General features: G+C 45.9%; 1 protein-coding gene across 9 annotated transcripts in view; it reads right to left on the reverse strand.

Moving 5' to 3' along the window:
- AFF3 (ALF transcription elongation factor 3) overlaps nucleotides 1–19,531 on the reverse strand; it is a 523,081-nt gene that overhangs the window by 139,075 nt on the left and 364,475 nt on the right. For all 9 annotated transcript variants that reach the window (XM_073614716.1, XM_073614715.1, XM_073614718.1 and 6 more), the window contains one exon: nucleotides 6,922–6,973. In XM_073614716.1, the coding sequence (XP_073470817.1) occupies nucleotides 6,922–6,973 (52 nt within the window). The remainder of the gene's footprint in view (nucleotides 1–6,921; nucleotides 6,974–19,531) is intronic.

The following is a 19,531-nucleotide window of genomic DNA, read 5'->3' on the forward strand; positions in this document are numbered from 1 at the left end:
GTGTCAGTGATCGATCGATACTGCACTTGGGTGGGCTGGGCTGGGCCGGGCGGAGGGGCAAAACGCAGGTGCTAGCAGGTATCTGGGCTGATCCCGCTAACACTGTGTTTTTGGGAACCCTAAACTGCTGGGGACGCTAGTATAGATCTGATCGGATCAGATATTGATCCGATCAGATACTATACCACTAAGGGAGGTGTACGGTGCGTGCGTGGGTGTTAGCGCTACTGGCGCTAACCTGACGCTGCCTGGGGCTGGTGCTTGCCAGTTCACCAAAATGCTACCAAAAAAACTGTTAGCGATCGCAGGGATCAGGCCTGACTCTGCGAACGCTGCAGTTATGTGTTTAGTGTTTTGTAAGTGACAGTGATCGATCGATACTGCACTTGGGCTGGGCCGGGCAGAGGGGCAAAACGCAGGTGCTAGCAGGTATCTGGGCTGATCCCGCTAACACTGTGTTTTTGGGAACCCTAAACTGCTGGGGACTCTAGTATAGATCTGATCGGATCAGATATTGATCCGATCAGATACTATACCACTAAGGGAGGCGTATGCTGCGTGCGTGGGTGTTAGCGGTACTGGCGCTAATCTGACGCTGCCTGGGGCGACGCATATCACCGCCGGGCGATCAGGGGGCTAAACCTTTATTCGGTAATAAACGGCGGGTGCCCTGACACTATAAAAAATAAACAAACTAACCAGCGTCACCCGTAACGGTTTTACGGTGATCAGTGGTGAAAGGGTTAACTAGGGGGCAATCAAGGGGTTAAAACATTTATTAGGTAGTATATGGGGGTCCCTGTCGCTATAAAACGCTGACGGCAAACCTAAATATTTAGGTCCCTAACTAGCGTCACCAGCGACACTAATACAGCGATCAGAAAAATGATCGCTTAGCGACACTGGTGACAGGGGGTGATCAAGGGGTTAAAACTTTATTAGGGGGGGTTAGGGGGGTATCCTAGACCTAAAGGGGGGTAATACTAACTGTCCCAACACTGTAACTGTCACAAACTGACACCAATGCAGTAATCAGAAAAAAAAAAAAAAACAGGGGGGGGGGTGATTGGGGGGGGATCGGGGGGCGATCGGGGTGTTTTGTGTGCCTGGCATGTTCTACTGTGTGTGTGTAGTGTTGTGCACTCACTCACTTGTCTTCTCTCCTCGGGCCGGAACGGAAATTACCGAGCCGAGGAGAGATGACATCATTTCCTTTGCTGCTGTTTAGCATACAGCAGCAAAGGAATGTTCTCATTGGCCGGCGGCGATCGCGAGGGGGGGGCCACGAACGGATGGCCTCCCCCTCATCTCCGATCGCCGTGGGACAAAAGACGACCGCCTCGGGCACCGGGGGGGGGTCCGATCGGACCCCCCACCCGCGGAAGGCAAATCACGTATATGTACGTGATTTTGCCTGTCCGTGCCACCTTGCCGACGTAAATCGGCGTGAGGCGGTCGTCAAGTGGTTAAAGAAAGATCACATCACATGACAGTGTAGTGCAGGGGTAGGCAACCTTAAAGTGTAAGTTCACCTTTACAGAAAGTCTGTAAGGTGAACTTACACTGGACCCCCTCCCCATCCCCCCGGTCCCGCTAATCTGGAGTCCGGTGATTCCCCGCACTGAAAGCTCGTATCGCCGCTGTACCGATCCGGGGATTTGAAATCCCTATTTCTCTCCTCTACACCTGTGGTGACAGGACGGGCTACATGGTGTACTGATTGGTCGGCGCTGCCCATGTGATGGCACTGACCAATTAGAATGCCCCTAAACGTACCTCCTGACGAGGTACATTTTGGACATTAAGCTGCAGGGGATTTATGAAGACTGGTGAGGCGGCGACCCGATGTCTCCTGGTGGGTGATCGCCGCGCTCCAGGTCAGCAGGACTGGGGGGGGGGTGAGGAGGGCGTCCTGTGTAAGTTCACCTTACAGATTTTTCTGTAAAGGTGAACTTACTCTTTAAAGAAGTGGAGATCTACCTAAACAACATGGGAGAAGTCAAAGATCACCGGGCACAATGTCGCTTTCTCATACCAGTTTTAAACCTGTAATTGTCGTACTACTGTGTCGCAATCGCGTGCATTGCACGGCAACCATGGGTTTAAATCAAGTGGTGATGAGGCAACATATCTCCACCTCACCACCTGTCAAACACACTCAGATCGCTTTTCAGAGGAGCAGTAGTATTTGCACTTGTGAATGAGCCCTTAGTTGCGTTTGGCAGCAGCACTCTTAGGGCTCGTTCACACATAAAACCCTGAGGTTGAGTTGCGGTTTTACCACCCCAATCCCTACCCCCTTTAGATGCTGAGGCGGCAGCCAAAAGGTATACGTACACATGTTGCAGCAATAATTAAGCCCCCTGTTGTCTTTGGTACATGCTACCGCCTGCCAATCATGACCTATTCAAGGAAATGGGGCCACTACGCATGGGACAGGAGCCAGCAATACAGAGGAGGCATTGGCTTATGCAGCTCTTGCTACCTACTACAGCTCCAACTTTACAAGTAGTCCTTCTGCATTGCACTCTGTTTGACGCTCTGGGATGGTGGGACAGCAAGCCCAGACCGCGATCTAGCAGTCACCTGTCACCGATCTACAGGTTGCTGACCCCTGGTGTAGTGCAACATTTCGGAGTCACGTGAAACCCCTTCATCAGGCATGTCATGTCATGTCACATGCCTGACGACGGGGTCCTGTGTGACTCAGAAATGTTGCACTACACTGTTCTGTGATGTGATCTTTCTTTAAATAAAAACTGTTTAGATGAAATAAAAGATCCTTGGTGTGCTGGCGAATATCTACATTATTAGAATCACTTTAAGTCTGTTTATGTCTCTGTTCTACAGTGCATTGCAACATTTTGAGGCCTTAAAAAAAGAGATATTGCAGTATAATGCATGAAAAGCATATTTAACCACATGACCACCAGACAGAATTTTTTTTTTTTAACGAAATGTACAAAAAAAAAAAAAAAAAGCACACTTTAGTAAAGCATATGTTACTCCTAAAAATATTATTTCATAAATGTGTCTCTGCTTCCTTCTAGGAGTATATACCTGCAGAAACCACAAAACAAAACAGGGGACGCACCAACCTAGTGCATTATCCTAAAAACATAACTTTTGTTAATATAAAAAGTGATAAGTATTACACATACAAAGTGACAGTTACATTAAAGCTCATCACAAAGAACAGCACAATCTAGTCCACAGTACATAATAACGTGTAGCAGGACAGTTGGTGATCCTATAGGTTAATGCGTTTCAGTGACTAACCTCTTCCTCAGAGCCACCACTTTTAGCCTGTTCAAGTTTTGTTTCTTCCTTTTATTTGAAATGCCTGGTGATCCTGACTCATCTTTGTTGTTTCAATCTGACCATGGCAAGAAACCATATCTGTGCTGGCATGGTAAGTCTGCTTCTCAGTGCCCTTCTGTTGGAGTCAAAAGATTCTGTGCCAACACACAGCATGCCTGTATGTCTGTGGTCAGTTCAGCCATCATGCCCCCTCTGTCCAGCCTTGCTAGTTTGACATACAACAGCAACTAGCAGGAGCCTCATTGTCAGACTGCATTCTGGAGCACAGTAAACACAGGCTGCATTTTGAAGAGCAGCATACACAAAGTACTTCTCCCTCTGTGTGTGACAATAAAAAATCCTGCATACTTTCTAAACTTACATGTCGCTTGTTTTAGGGAAGAGGAGATGAAATGACTGCAGAATAACATTTAAAAAAAAGGTAAAAACATTTAATAATGGTGAATATGGTAACCAAATAATGTTTACTGTTTTACAATATGTGATTGTTGTTGCAGTGCATTTGAAATTTACTTTAACACACAGAAATACAAATTAAAACATGTTAACATACTTAACCACATTTTTTTTTTTTTTACAAAGCATTTATCCAAATATAACCTGTCCTGTAGAATCAGAGGATATTACTCCTTTGTGAGGGACATCCCCAGTTTGGGGAATTTTCCTAAAAAAATTGTGTCCTTTTCTCAGTATTTAAATATTTGATTTAAAAAATACTTTATGTAGTGCCTACCATAGGAAAAGTAGGACAATAAATGTACTTAAGAGGAAAATATAATTTTTTACTACATCATGCAACTGTTTAACCTCCCTGGTGGTATGATTATGTCAGATTTTTGAATCTCAAAGCGGTACAATTGTTTTGCATAGAACTTTGGTGTTTTATATTGTAGGCCTGTAATTCTTAGTAATAGTAATTCTTAGTAATCTCTCCAAACAAGAGTCTAGTAGACATCCCGGGTATGATAAAGTCTGAATCACAAAATCATAAATTATAATATAATAAATAACTACAAATAATTAAAAAATAATAATATAATAATAATAAAATACATTTCCCCATGATTCACTATCGCTCAATTCTACAAGTGTTCTAATTTACTATCGCTGTTTTCTAGCTGGTCTAAAACCACTTTTGACGTAAAGGGACAATTTTTGGTTGCCATAGACAATTCAAGTTTCCAGGCAGAAAGAACAGTATATATAATATAAAACTGTATGCAGGGCATTGGACAAAGCACTGGGGACAAAAGGGAGGTGAAATTATGTCATACAGTAATGCATTCTGTAAGATTACAGTGTACTGTATATGTTATGTTTTTTGTACTTTTTGAATTTGCCACCAGGCTCCGCCCCCATGCTTCGCAAAGCTCGCAGGGAACGGAGCCCGGAACACAGAGCATCGGGCGGATGATCCAGCGAATTACACAGCGGTGGGACATCGCAGGATCCTGGTGACAAGGTAAGTATGCTGTACCAGGATTCTGCAATGCAATTCCGAGTGTGGCTCAGGGTTACCGCTAATGGTACTGAAATTTAACCCCGAGATACACTCCGGAATATCATCAGGAGGGTTAAAAGAACCTTCTTTTAATTTATTTGACTGTAGAGCACCCCCTAAGGAGCCACAGATGAACTGGGATCCCTAGCCTGCACAGCCAGGCACGCCGATTTTCTCAGGCACTCCAGAGACAGAGAACAGTCTGTGACTTTGTTTTGTGGTTTATTGAGGGTTTATAACTTGGATGGGAGGTTATGGGATGCTCACTTGACTTCAGCAACAAAACTTTGGCAATGACTTCAGGGACATCTTCCTATATACAGTCTATATACAGTCTATATATAGTCTCATTGACACTCCTCCTGCACTTCACTTTATTGCAGACTCCAGCTGGGTCTCTGTTAATGGATCTGACAGGCACAGTCAGATTTAGCAATGGTCCTTTGCAGGCAGGAACCTGAAGCCCCTTGTTGTTTAACAGAACACAATGATCAGCTTGTCCTTTTTCTCCTCTGGCTACTGGTCCCAGCATCACCTCTTCGGGCACTGCCAACCCACCTGCCTGCAGCTGGTGGCCTGCAGCTCATGCCTATTTATGAGGTAAGTTTTGCCCCCTGTAAGTTCTTTACTGGGGATTGGCTGAGGCCCTCATAAATATTCTAGACAGTTCCCCCTAACCACCACCCACTAGCTCTAGAAGTTTCTACAACATTCTAGACTGGGGGAGACACCAGAGGAGCTGTCACGATGAGTCATCCAGTCCTGACTCACTGAACCCTGACCCAGATTCACAGCTCAGGCCTAGCCCTGAGCTGACTAAATTTGCCTATACCAACAAACCCACACTGACAAATCTACACTAACAACTAGCACACACTAGAGGGTGCTACATGACGTTTAATATTATCAACTATTTTTTAAAATACACGTCAGTTACACAAAATTATAGGCTAAGACTTACTGTACAAATGCAAAAATGAGATAAATCCCAACACCCTTATTTATTAGACAGATCAATTGAAAGTACTTAAATACATCTTATCACCAGACCCTGAAAAAGCTGCGGAGGACTGTGAATTGCATCACTAAATATGGGTGTTGAGATTTATCTTATTTTTGCTTTTGTGATCTATACAATAAGGCTAGGTTCACATCTTCTTGTTTCCTGCACGTTGTGTTTGCGCAGGCATTGCAGCCTATTCATTTGAATGGGCTGCTATACCTGTGGGAAATGCAGGGAAGGTCCCTGAACCTTTTTCAAAAACTCACCTGCAGGGCACCTGCTGCAACACCATGTAGTTTTACGCACTCAAAATCTTGTTACATTTTCGGATGCACGACGGTGCCATACACATTCCTGCACCTGCAGGATCGAAAATTCCGCTAGCAAAAGTCCGATGTGAGCTTTTGGTCGGAAATTCCGACCGTGTGTATGCTCCATCGGACTTTTGCTGGCGGAATTTCCGCCAGCAAAAGATTGAGAGCAGGTTCTCTATTTTTCCGACGGAAAAAGTTCCTATCCGAAATTCCGGTCGTCCGTAGTAATTCCGACGCGCAAAATTCCTATGCATGCTCGGAAACAATTCGATGCATGCTCGGAGGCATTGAACTTCATTTTCTCAGCTCGTCGTAGTGTTGTACGTCACCTCGTTCTTGACGGCCGAAAGTTCAATGAACTTTTGTGTGACTGTGAGTATGCAAGGCAAGCTTGAGCGGAATTCAGTCGGAAAAACCATCCAAGGTTTTCTGACGGAAATTCCGATCATGTGTACGGGGCATAAGTCTTATCTTATGATTTTATGTAACAGATATGTATTTTATAAAATGGGTGATCACTTTTAATGATGAGTAAAATAAAATAAGTTTTTTTTTAAACAGATCCATGATGAAGTGGCATCCGATTACTATTTTCCTCTTGAATACATTTAAAGGCCTACTTTTTCTGTGGTAGGTACTACTGTACATATAGTATTTTATATCTTTGTGATTGTACCTTTGAGGAAATAAACTAGGCTATTCTGTGGCTTCCACTCTCTATGTGTCTGTAGTCTTATTCATTGTGATAAATCGAAAAAAACAAACAAAACAAAGTTACTTACGATGTTTGAGCTGAACAATCAGCTGGGCTTCTGATCTTCAAATCACCATGTTCTTGAAAAAAAAAGGAAGTGTTAATATCTCTTAAACAAAACCAAAATATGAATAGATAATTTATTGCATTGAAATTTTTTTTACTGTTTTCTAGGAGTGAAATATATTGCAGCATGGATAGCATAGTGGAAAAACAGATCTGTCACCAAAAAAAAAAGCATTTGTACATGCAGCAGTTTAACAATTAATTTAAAGGAAACATGAGACAAGTATGCAAACTGCCATTATTGACCTCTCCTTCTGAAAATGCTAGATGTCTTGCAACTTATGTTTACCCTCTGGCTTCAATACTTTGAGTCAGTTTCAGGATTACAGCCAGACAACTAGCATTTTCAGAACGAGCGCAGCAATGACAGCCCCCATATTGATTTATTGACGGGATTGATTTATTTACTGCAAAATGTAAAGCCAAAAGTGTGATTATTTTTTTTTTTTTCATTTTGGATAGAGCAGGGAATTTTTAAGTGTTCTTAACCACTTCAGCCCCGGAAGGATTTACCCCCTTCCTGACCAGAGCACTTTTTACAATTTGGCACTGCGTCGCTTTAACTGCTAATTGCGCGGTCATGCAATGCTGTACCCAAACAAAATTTACGTCCTTTTCTTCCCACAAATAGAGCTTTCTTTTGATGGTATTTGATCACCTCTGCCGTTTTTATTTTTTGCGCTATACACGGAAAAAGACCGAAAATTTTGAAAAAAAATGATATTTTCTACTTTTTGTTCTTAAAAAAATCCAATAAACTCAATTTTAGTCATACATTTAGGCCAAAATGTATTTGGCCACATGTCTTTGGTAAAAAAAATGTCAATAAGTGTATATTTATTGGTTTGCGCAAAAGTTATAGCGCCTACAAACTAGGGTACATTTTCTGGAATTTACACAGCCTTTAATTTATGACTGCCTATGTTGTTTCTTGAGGTGCTAAAATGGCAGGGCAGTACAAAACCCCCACAAATGACCCCATTTTGGAAAGTAGACACCCCAAGGAAATTGCTGAGAGGCATGTTGAGCCCATTGAATATTCATTTTTTTTGTCCCAAGTGATTGGATAATGACAAAAAAAAATTACAAAAAGTTGTGACTAAATGATATATTGCTCACACAGGCCATGGGCATATGTGGAATTGCACCCCAAAATACATTTAGCTGCTTCTCCTGAGTATGGGGATACCACATGTGTGGGACTTTTTGGGAGCCTAGCCGCATACAGGGCCCCGAAAACCAATCACTGCCTTCAGGATTTCTAAGGGCGTACATTTTTGATTTTACTCCTCACTACCTATCACAGTTTTGAAGGCCATAAAATGCCCAGATGGCACAAACCCCCCCCCCCAAATGACCCCATTTTGGAAAGTAGACACCCCAAGCTATTTGCTGAGAGGCATGTTGAGTCCATGGAATATTTTATATTTTGACACAAGTTGCGGGAAAGTGACAATTTATTTATTTTTTTTTTTGCACAAAGTTGTCACTAAATGATATATTGCTCACACAGGTCATGGGCATATGTGGAATTGCACCCCAAAATACATTCTGCTGCTTCTCTTGAGTACGGTGATACCACATGTGTGGGACTTTTTAGGAGCCTAGCCGCGTACGGGACCCCGAAAACCAATCACCGCCTTCAGGATTTCTAAGGGTGTACATTTTTGATTTCACTCTTCACTGCCTATCACAGTTTTGGAGGTCATGGAATGCCCAGGTGGCACAAATCCCCCCAAATGACCCCATTTTGGAAAGCAGACACCTCAAGCTATTTGCTGAGAGGCATGGTGAGTATTTTGCAGCTCTCATTTGTTTTTGAAAATGAAGAAAGACAAAAAAAAAAATTTTTTTTTTCTTTTTTTAATTTTCAAAACTTTGTGACAAAAAGTGAGGTCTGCAAAATACTCACTATACCACTCAGCAAATAGCTTTGGGTGTCTACTTTCCAAAATGGGGTCATTTGGGGGGGTTTTGTGCCACCTGGGCATTCCATGGCCTCTGAGACTGTGATAGGCAGTGAAGAGTGAAATCAAAAATTTACGCCCTTAGAAAGCCTGAAGGCGGTGCTTGGTTTTCGGGGTCCCATACGCGGCTAGGCTCCCAAAAAGTCTCACACATGTGGTATCCCCGTACTCAGGAGAAGCAACAGAATGTATTTTGGGGTGTAATTTCACATATTCCCATGGCATGTTTGAGCAATATATCATTTAGTGACAACTTTGTGCAAAAAAAAAAAAAAAAAATTTGTCTCTTTCCCGCAACTTGTGTCACAATATAAAATATTCCATGGACTCGACATGCCTCTCAGCAAATAGCTTGGGGTGTCTACTTTCCAAAATGGGGTCATTTGGGGGGGGTTTGAACTGTCCTGGCATTTTATGCACAACATTTAGAAGCTTATGTCACACATCACCCACTCTTCTAACCACTTGAAGACAAAGCCCTTTCTGACACTTTTTGATTACATGAAAAAATTATTTTTTTTTGCAAGAAAATTACTTTGAACCCCCACACATTATATATTTTTTTAAAGCAAATGCCCTACAGATTAAAATGGTGGGTGTTTCATTTTTTTTTTCACACAGTATTTGCACAGCGATTTTTCAAACGCATTTTTTTGGGAAAAAACACACTTTTTTACATTTTAATGCACTAAAACACACTATAGTGCCCAAATGTTTGATGAAATAAAAAAGATGATCTTAGGCCGAGTACATGGATACCAAACATGACATGCTTTACAATTGCGCACAAACGTGCAGTGGCAACAAAATAAATACATTTTTAAAAGCCTTTAAAAGCCTTTACAGGTTACCACTTTAGATTTACAGAGGAAGTCTACTGCTAAAATTACTGCCCTCGATCTGACCGTCGCGGTGATACCTCACATGCATGGTGCAATTGCTGTTTACATTTGACGCCAGACCGACGCTTGCGTTCGCCTTAGCGCGAGAGCAGGGGGGACAGGGGTGCTTTTTTTTTTTTTTTTTTTTTTCTTTATTATTTTTTTGCTTTTTTATCTTATTTTAAAACTGTTCCTTTAATTTTTTTTTTTTTAATCATTTTTATTGTTATCTCAGGGAATGTAAATATCCCCTATGATAGCAATAGGTAGTGACAGGTACTCTTTTTTGAAAAAATTGGGGTCTATTAGACCCTAGATTTCTCCTCTGCCCTCAAAGCATCTGACCACACCAAGATCGGTGTGATAAAATGCTTCCCCAATTTCCCAATGGCGCTATTTACATCCGGCGAAATCTAAGTCATAAAATGCTCGTAGCTTCCGGTTTCTTAGGCCATAGAGATGTTTGGAGCCACTCTGGTCTCTGATCAGCTCTATAGTCAGCTGGCTGAATCACCGGCTGCATTCTCAGGTTCCCTGTTGAGACAGGAGAGCCAGAGAAAAACACGGAAGACGGTGGGGGGGGGCATTCTCTCCCACTGCTTGTAAAAGCAGTCTAGAGGCTAATTAGCCACTAGGATTGCTTTTACATGAAAGCCGACCGCTGGCTGAAAAGAATGATACCAAGATGATACCTAAACCTGCAAGCATCATTCTGGTATAACCACTCAAAGTCGTGAATGGTGTACCTGAAGACAAAAAAATGGTTAACAATAAAGCACAGTAAACGGTAAAGTATAAAAAAATTGCATACCTGAAAAGCAAACATGATAAAACATAATAACAATAAAACATTGCAGAATAGAATACAGTAAAAAAGAGCAGAACAATAGAGAGAATAGAGAAAGAGAGAATAGAGAGAGAACAATAAAACGACAACTATTATTTTTTATTTTATATTTTTGTTTGTGTTTTTTTTTTTTTTTTTACACTTTTTTTGTAACTGTAACCGGTTCCAGGTTCGGGTCTCTCAAAATGCGATGGCATCTTGGGAGACCCTGTGAAAGTGTGCCTAGTCTGTGCAATGCTGTACCCTACGCTAATACTCAACTAGTGAATGGTAGCGTTCAAAACATTCACCAATGCAAAGACCAGGATTGACAGGAGGGACAATAATAGCGGGTGTCACGCCTATATCCGCGCTTGCTGCAGACACGACATCTTTTTTGGGGGGGTTCGTTGGGTAGGGGTACTCGGGAGGACATAAAAATGCCTCTCATGCAGCCGACTGCATTTGGTTGGAGATGTGAATGGGGGAAGTACGGGTGCTGCAGAAGTGGTGGGTTCCCAATTAGGATTGGCGAATGCAGCAGGAAGGGCATTATGGGCACGACGGGCCTGTGTTTGTCTTTTTGGTGGCAGTGGGACACTATTTGTGCTTGCCACCTCACCAGCTTGAACTGCACTTATGGGACTCGCCACGTCACCAAGTGTTACTGCAGTGCTGGTTTGACTACGACCGGGGTGTACTAGGCCGCTGGCGCTTGCCAGTTCAATAAAAAGCTACCAAAAAAACTGTTAGCTATAGCAGGGATCAGGCCTGACTCTGCGAACGCTGCAGTTATGCGTTTAGTGTTTTGTAAGTGAAAGTGATCGATCGATACTGCACTTGGGTGGGCTGGGCCGGGCGGAGGGGCAAAACGCAGGTGCTAGCAGGTATCTGGGCTGATCCCACTAACACTGCGTTTTTGGGAACCCTAAACTGCTGGGGACGCCAGTATAGATCTGATCGGATCAGATCAGATATTGATCAGTTCAGATACTATACCACTAAGGGAGGTGTACGGTGCGTGCGTGGGTGTTAGCGCTACTGGCACTAACCTGACGCTGCCTGGGGCTGGTGCTTGCCAGTTCACCAAAACGCTACCAAAAAAACTGTTAGCGATCGCAGGGATCAGGCCTGACTCTGCGAATGCTGCAGTTATGCGTTTAGTGTTTTGTAAGTGACAGTGATCGATCGATACTGCACTTGGGTGGGCTGGGCTGGGCCAGGCGGAGGGGCAAAACGCAGGTGCTAGCAGGTATCTGGGCTGATCCCGCTAACACTGCGTTTTTGGGAACCCTAAACTGCTGGGGACGCTAGTATAGATCTGAACGGATCAGATATTGATCCGATCAGATACTATACCACTAAGGGAGGCGTATGCTGCGTGCGTGGGTGTTAGCGGTACTGGCGCTAATCTGACGCTGCCTGGGGCGACGCATATCACCGCCGGGCGATCAGGGGGCTAAACCTTTATTCGGTAATAAACGGCGGGTGCCCTGACACTATAAAAAATAAACGAACTAACCAGCGTCACCCGTAACGGTTATACGGTGATCAGTGGTGAAAGGGTTAACTAGGGGGCAATCAAGGGGTTAAAACATTTATTAGATAGTATATGGGGGTCCCTGTCGCTATAAAACGCTGACGGCGAACCTAAATATTTACGTCCCTAACTAGCGTCACCAGCGACACTAATACAGCGATCAGAAAAATGATCGCTTAGCGACACTGGTGACGGGGGGTGATCAAGGGGTTAAAACTTTATTAGGGGGGGTTAGGGGGGTATCCTAAACCTAAAGGGGGCCTAACACTCACTGCCCTAACGCTGTAACTGTCACAAACTGACACCAATACAGTAATCAGAAAAAAAAAAAAAAAAAAACCTGCTTGGTGTCAGTTTGTGACGGGGGGGGTGATTGGGGGGGGATCGGGGGGCGATCGGGGGGGGGGGGATCGGGGTGTTTTGTGTGCCTGGCATGTTCTACTGTGTGTGTGTGTGTTGGTGCACTCACATTACAGTCTTCTCTCCTCGGCCCGGTACGGAAAATACCGAGCCGAGGAGAGATGACATCATTTCCTCTGCCTCTGTGTACAATACAGAGGCAGGGAAATGATCCCATTGGCTGGGAGCGATCGCGAGGGGGGGCCACGAATGGATGGCCTCCCCCTCACCACCGATCGCCGGGGGAGATTTGCCGACCGCCGCAGGCACCGGGGGGGGGGGGTCCGATCGGACCCCCCACCCGCGGGCAGGCAAGGACGTACATGTAAGCCCTTTTGCCTGCCCGTGACGCTCTGTCGACGTACATCATCGTGCGGCGGTCGGCAACTGGTTAAGCTGGATACACACTATACAATTTTCTTTATGGAGCGTACACACGGTCGGACTTTTCAGCTACAAAAGTCCGACGGACGCCGACGGACCAAATCCGGTGGACAATCCGATCCTGTGTGGGCTTCCCCAGACTTTCAGCTGACTTTTCCAGTCGCAAATCTGATGGACTTTAGATTTGGAACAGGCTTCAAATCTTTACGTCGTAACTCCGCCGGACCCAGAAATCCGCTCATCTGTATGCTAGTCCAACGGACAAAAACCCACGCTAGGGCAGCTATTGGCTACTGGCTATCAACTTCCTTATTTTTAGGGATGAGCCGAACACCCCCCGGTTCGGTTCGCACCAGAACCCGCGAACGGACCGAAAGTTCGCACGAACGTTAGAACCCCATTGACGTCTATGGGACTCGAACGTTCGAAATCAAAAGTGCTCATTTTAAAGGCTAATTTGCATGGTATTGTCCTAAAAAGGGTTTGGGGACCCGGGTCCTACCCCAGGGGACATGTATCAATGCAAAAAAAACTTTTAAAAACGGCCGTTTTTTCGGGAGCAGTGATTTTAATGATGCTTAAAGTAAAAAAAAAAAAGTGAAATATTCCTTTAAATATCGTACCTGGGGGGTGTCTATAGTATGCCTGTAAAGTGACGCGTGTTTCCCATGTTTAGAACAGTCCCTGCACCAAATGTCATTTTTAAAGGAAAAAATCTCATTTAAAACTGCTTGCGGGTTTAATGTCATGTCGGGTCATGGCAATATGGATGAAAATCAGTGAGACAAACGGCATGGGTACCCCCCAGTCCATTACCAGTCCCTTTGGGTCTTGTATGGATATTAAGGGGAACCCCGCACCCAAATTAAAATAAGGAAAGGTGTGGGGCCACCAGGCCCTATATACTCTGAACAGCAGTATACAGGCGGTGCAAACAAGACAGGGACTGTAGGTTTGTTGTTAAGTAGAATCTGTTTGTAATTTTGAACATTTTTAACGTGTTTAGCTCCAGCCAAAAAATCTTTTCTAAGCTTTTTGGAAAACATAGGGAAGGGTTATCACCCCTGTGACATTTGTTTTGCTGTCTTTCCTCCTCTTCAGAAGATTTCACCTCACTTTTTTGTCCCAATGAAAAATGTTTTTTGAAAATTTGGGTTTTTTTGTGGAACAAGGATTGGAAAGCATCAGTGGAAAGGAGAACTTGTTTTCCCATATTAACTCTTACAGGAGAGAATTTCCCTTCCTAGGGGTAGATTTCATCTCACTTCCTGTTGTCTCCTTCCGTTTGCAAGTAGGAGTCGTTTGTAAGTTAGATGTTTGAAAGTAGGGTCCTGCCCTATATACTCAGCAGAAATTTGGGCCTTAGGTGTTGCTGTGGCCACAACACTGTAAGCCCTCACAGGGCCCTGCTGTGAAATATTAGATCAAGAATTGTAATTACATGCCCCTGTTGAACAGCAGCTGAAAAATTAGGCCTTAGGCACTGGTGCTGGTGCCACAACACTGCAACCCCTCACAGACACTCTAGTTGGAACGCAGGAACGAGCCCTGCTGCAAATTATTGCTTCAAAAATTGTAATTACACGCCCCTGTTAGACAGGGGCAGAAAAATTGGGCCTTAGGCACTGGTGCTGGTGCCACAACACTGCAACCCCTCACAGACACTCTAGTTGGAACGCAGGAACGAGCCCTGCTGCAAATGATTGCTTCAAAAATTGTAATTACACGCCCCTGTTAGACAGGGGCAGAAAAATTGGGCCTTAGGCACTGGTGGTGGCGCCCAGAACCAAAAATGTTCTTACAAGCTATCAGCGTGATGATTGAGGAGGAAGAGGATAATTACTCAGGGATAGTCACTCAGCATCAGCATAGGCAGTCTTTGAAGGGATCTGAGATTTCAAAAAAAATTATTCGGTTACATCAGCATCAGGTGCTTGGTAGCTGGTGGTGATCCAAGACTCATTCATTTTTATGAAGGTCAGCCGATCGACCGAGTCGGTGGACAGACGCACCCTGTGATCGGTTACCACGCCTCCAGCAGCACTGAATGTGCGTTCCGAAAGAACGCTGGATGCAGGACAGGCCAGTAGCTCAATTGCATACTGTGCAAGCTCTGGCCAGTGATCCATCCTCAAGACCCAGTAACCCAGAGGATTTTCGGTGGGAAAGGTGTCCAAGTCTGATCTTGCCCCTAGGTATTCCTGCACCATGTAAAACAGACGCTGGCGATGGTTGCTGGAACCGATCATACCTTGGGGCTGCGGACCAAAAAATTGTCTGAACGCATCGGTCAGACGGCCACCTTCTCCACCGCTCCTTCTTTGACTGACCGAAGCCTCAGCAACACGTTGTCCAGAAACAGGAGTTTGTAACCTCCCAGTCTCTGGGAACGCGTTGCACAGACCTTTCTGCAAGGCCTCCCGAAGATGTTTCATCCTCTGCTCCCTCTGCGATGGCAAGATAAGGTCCGCAACCTTACCCTTGTAACGTGGATCAAGGAGGGTTGCCAGCCAGTATTGGTCCTTCTCCTTGATACCACGAATACGAGGATCCTTACGCAGGCTTTGCAGGATCAGGGAGGCCATGCAGCGTAGGTTTGCTGAGGCATTCGGTCCGGAGTCCTCTGGGTCACTAAGAACGACATGGTCCGCAGCCACCTCCTCCCAGCCACGTACAAGTCCATGTGTTTCTTGGGACTGATCCCTTAAAGACTGCTGCTGATGCTGAGTGCCAGGCTCCACCTCCATACTGACACAATCTTCCTCCTCCTCCTCTTCCTCCTCGTCCTCTTCCTGTGTGATCGGCGGGCACGCAGGAACACTGTCTGGATAAAGGGGGCCTTGAGAGCTAAGGAAGTCCTCCTCTTCCTGCCTCTGTTCTGCCTCAAGTGCCCTGTCCATTATTCCACGCAGCGTGTGCTCCAACAGGTGGACAAGGGGGACAGTGTCACTGATGCATGCACTGTCACTGCTCACCATCCTCGTGGCCTCCTCGAATGGTGACAGGACAGTGCATGCATCCCTGATCATGGCCCACTGGCGTGGGGAAAAAAAACCAAGCTCCCCTGACCCTGTCCTGGTGCCATAGTCGCACAGGTACTCATTGATGGCCCTCTGCTGCGTGTGCAGCCGCTGCAGCATGGCCAACGTTGAGTTCCACCTGGTGGGCATGTCACAGATTAGGCGGTTCTTGGGCAGGTTAAACTCCTTTTGGAGGTCCGTCAGCCGAGCACTGGCATTATATGACCGGCGGAAATGCACACAGACTTTCCTGGCCTGCCTCAGGACATCCTGTAAGCCCGGGTACCTGCCCAAGAACCGCTGCACCACCAAGTTAAGGACGTGAGCCAAACAGGGCACATGGGTCATTTGTCCCTGTCGGAGGGCAGAGAGGAGGTTGGTGCCATTGTCGCAAACCACCATTCCTGCCTTAAGTTGGCGTGGCGTCAACCACCTCTGAACCTGCCCCTGCAGAGCTGACAGAACCTCTGCCCCAGTGTGGCTCCTGTCCCCCAAGCACACCAGCTCAAGCACCGCATGGCATCTTTTGGCCTGCGTACTTGCGTAGCCCCTTGAACGCCTACGGAGCACCGCTGGTTCCGAGGAAGAGGCCATGGAGGAAGAAGAAGAGGAGGGGGTGGAGGAGAGAGGTGTGTCACAATCAGCATTTTGGAGGCGTGGTGGCGGAACAACCTCCAACACTACTGCACCTTGTCCTGCATCCTTCCCAGCTGCCAGCAGAGTCACCCAATGCGCCGTGAAACTTAGGTAACGTCCCTGTCCATGCCTGCTGGACCATGAGTCAGCGGTAATATGCACCTTACCGCTGACCGCCCTGTCCAGCGAGGCATGGACATTGCCTTCCACATGCCGGTAGAGAGCCGGAATCGCCTTCCGTGAGAAAAAGTGGCGTTTGGGTACCTGCCACTGAGGAACCGCACATTCCACAAACTCACGGAAGGGGGCAGAGTCTACCAACTGAAAAGGCAGCAGTTGAAGTGCTAGCAATTTTGCCAAGCTAGCATTCAACCGCTGGGCATGTGGATGGCTGGGAGCAAACTTCTTTCGGCGGTGCAGCAGCTGGGGCAGGGAAATTTGCCTGGTACAATCTGACGTCGGTGTACCAAAAGCAGATTGCCCACAAGTACTTGGCTGTGACACACCTAATTCTACACCTTCATTCCTCTCACTGTAGGTCTCAGAGAGGACTGAAGGTCTAGTGGGGTTGGAAATCTCAGCTGATGAGGAGCAAGGAGAGATCCTCTTTGTTCTTTGGTGTGGGTCTTTTAGATACGCTTGCCAACGAACTGCATGGCAGGTCAACATATGTCTGGTCAAGCATGTGGTACCCAAGCGGGAGATATTTTGGCCACGCGAGATACGCTTGAGACATATGTTGCAAATAGCAGCGGTGCGATCTGATGCACTCGTCTCAAAAAAGGCCCACACCAAAGAACTTTTTGAATAACGCGCAGAGACTGCAGCGCCCTGCACATGTGGAGCTTTGGGGTGTGATGCAGTCAATGTGCTGCCCTTAGGCTGGCCCCTGGAGGGCATCCTGCCTCGTTGGTGATGTGCTGCCGCCTCCTCCTCCTCCTCCTCCTCCTCCTCCTCCTCCTCCTCCTCCTCCTCTCTCCTATCAGGCACCCACGTTGAGTCAGTGACCTCATCATCCCCTCCCTCCTCATCACTGGAGCAAACCTGGCAGTATGCTGCAGCAGGGGGAGCATGACTGCCAGATTGCTGTCCTTCTTGGGCACCCCCTCTGTCCGCGCTCATGTTACTGCCTTCATCGAGCTCAGTATCGTCATCAGAGCCTTCCAAACGCTGGGCATCCTCCTGGAGCATGTACCCAACACTGTGGTCAAACAGTTCGAGGGAATCCTCATGAGGACATGGTGGAGCTAGGGAAGGAGTCACTGATGACATTGAGCTGAGGGAAGAGGCCGCTGCTTTGCCAGACAAAGCACCCTGGGCATGGGTGAGAGAGGATGAGGAGGATGAGGACGGCTTGGTCATCCACTCGACCAAGTCTTCCGCATGTTGCGGCTCAACATGGCCAGCTGCCGAAAAAAAGGCCAAGCGTGTCCCATGGCCACGTGCTGATGAGGATGCACCGTCTCCACGACCAGCACTAGACACAGAGCCTGCTTGCCCTCTCTTATTGGCTTGTGACTGTCTGCCTCTCCTTCTTGGCCTTCCAGACATACTAATGGCCTGTAGCTGCACTAAGCTGGGATAGAACACCTGTAATTTTCTTCAAGTAGCTTTATATACTGTAACCAGACAAGCCTGCCTGTCAGTAGGAAGATAACAGGAACGGATCTAGCTGTACACTGTGAGCAGGACGCACTGTACTAAATGTAAATAGTCTAGCTGCCTGACCGTGGTACTAATAGGATCAAATAGAACACCTGTAATTTTCTTCAGGTAGCTTTATATACTGTAACCAGACAAGCCTGCCTGTCAGTAGGAAGATAACAGGAACGGATCTAGCTGAACACTGTGAGCAGGACACACTGTACTAAATGTAAATAGTCTAGCTGCCTGACCGTGGTACTAATAGGATCAAATAGAACACCTGTAATTTTCTTCAGGTAGCTTTATATACTGTAACCAGACAAGCCTGCCGGTCAGTAGGAATTTAACAGGAACGGATCTAGCTGAACACTGTGAGCAGGACACACTGTACTAAATGTAAATAGTCTAGCTGCCTGACCGTGGTACTAATAGGATCAAATAGAACACCTGTAATTTTCTTCAGGTAGCTTTATATACTGTAACCAGACAAGCCTGCCGGTCAGTAGGAATTTAACAGGAACGGATCTAGCTGAACACTGTGAGCAGGACACACTGTACTAAATGTAAATAGTCTAGCTGCCTGACCGTGGTACTAATAGGATCAAATAGAACACCTGTAATTTTCTTCAGGTAGCTTTATATACTGTAACCAGACAAGCCTGCCGGTCAGTAGGAATTTAACAGGAACGGATCTAGCTGAACACTGTGAGCAGGACGCACTGCACTAAATGTAAATAGCAGGAACGGATCTAGCTGAACACTGTGAGCAGGACGCACTGCACTAAATGTAAATAGTCTAGAAGATAACAGGAACGGATCTAGCTGAACACTGTGAGCAGGACGCACTGCATTAAATGTAAATAGTCTAGATAGAAGATAACAGGAACGGATCTAGCTAAACTGAATACAGTGTATATATATATATGCAACACCTGGGATGCATATATATACACAATACACTGTAAGTGCAGCTAACTGACTGACTGTTCTGCCTAATCTATCTAACTCAAATCAAATGACACTGTCTCTCTCTCTCTCTATCTCTCAGCACACCGGAACACACACTACACAGGGCCGCCGTGCAGGCGGCCTTATATAGTGTGGGGTGTGTACTAAATGCCCTGAGCCGTAATTGGCCAAAGCCACCCTGGCTTTGGCCAATTACAGCTCTCTCTACTGACAGCGCTGTGATTGGCCAAGCATGCGGGTCATAGTGCATGCTTGGCCAATCATCAGCCAGCAATGCACTGCGATGCCGCAGTGAATTATGGGCCG

This window comes from Aquarana catesbeiana, linkage group LG02, assembly GCF_042186555.1.
Source record: "Aquarana catesbeiana isolate 2022-GZ linkage group LG02, ASM4218655v1, whole genome shotgun sequence".
Taxonomy (NCBI): Eukaryota; Metazoa; Chordata; class Amphibia; order Anura; family Ranidae; genus Aquarana; species Aquarana catesbeiana.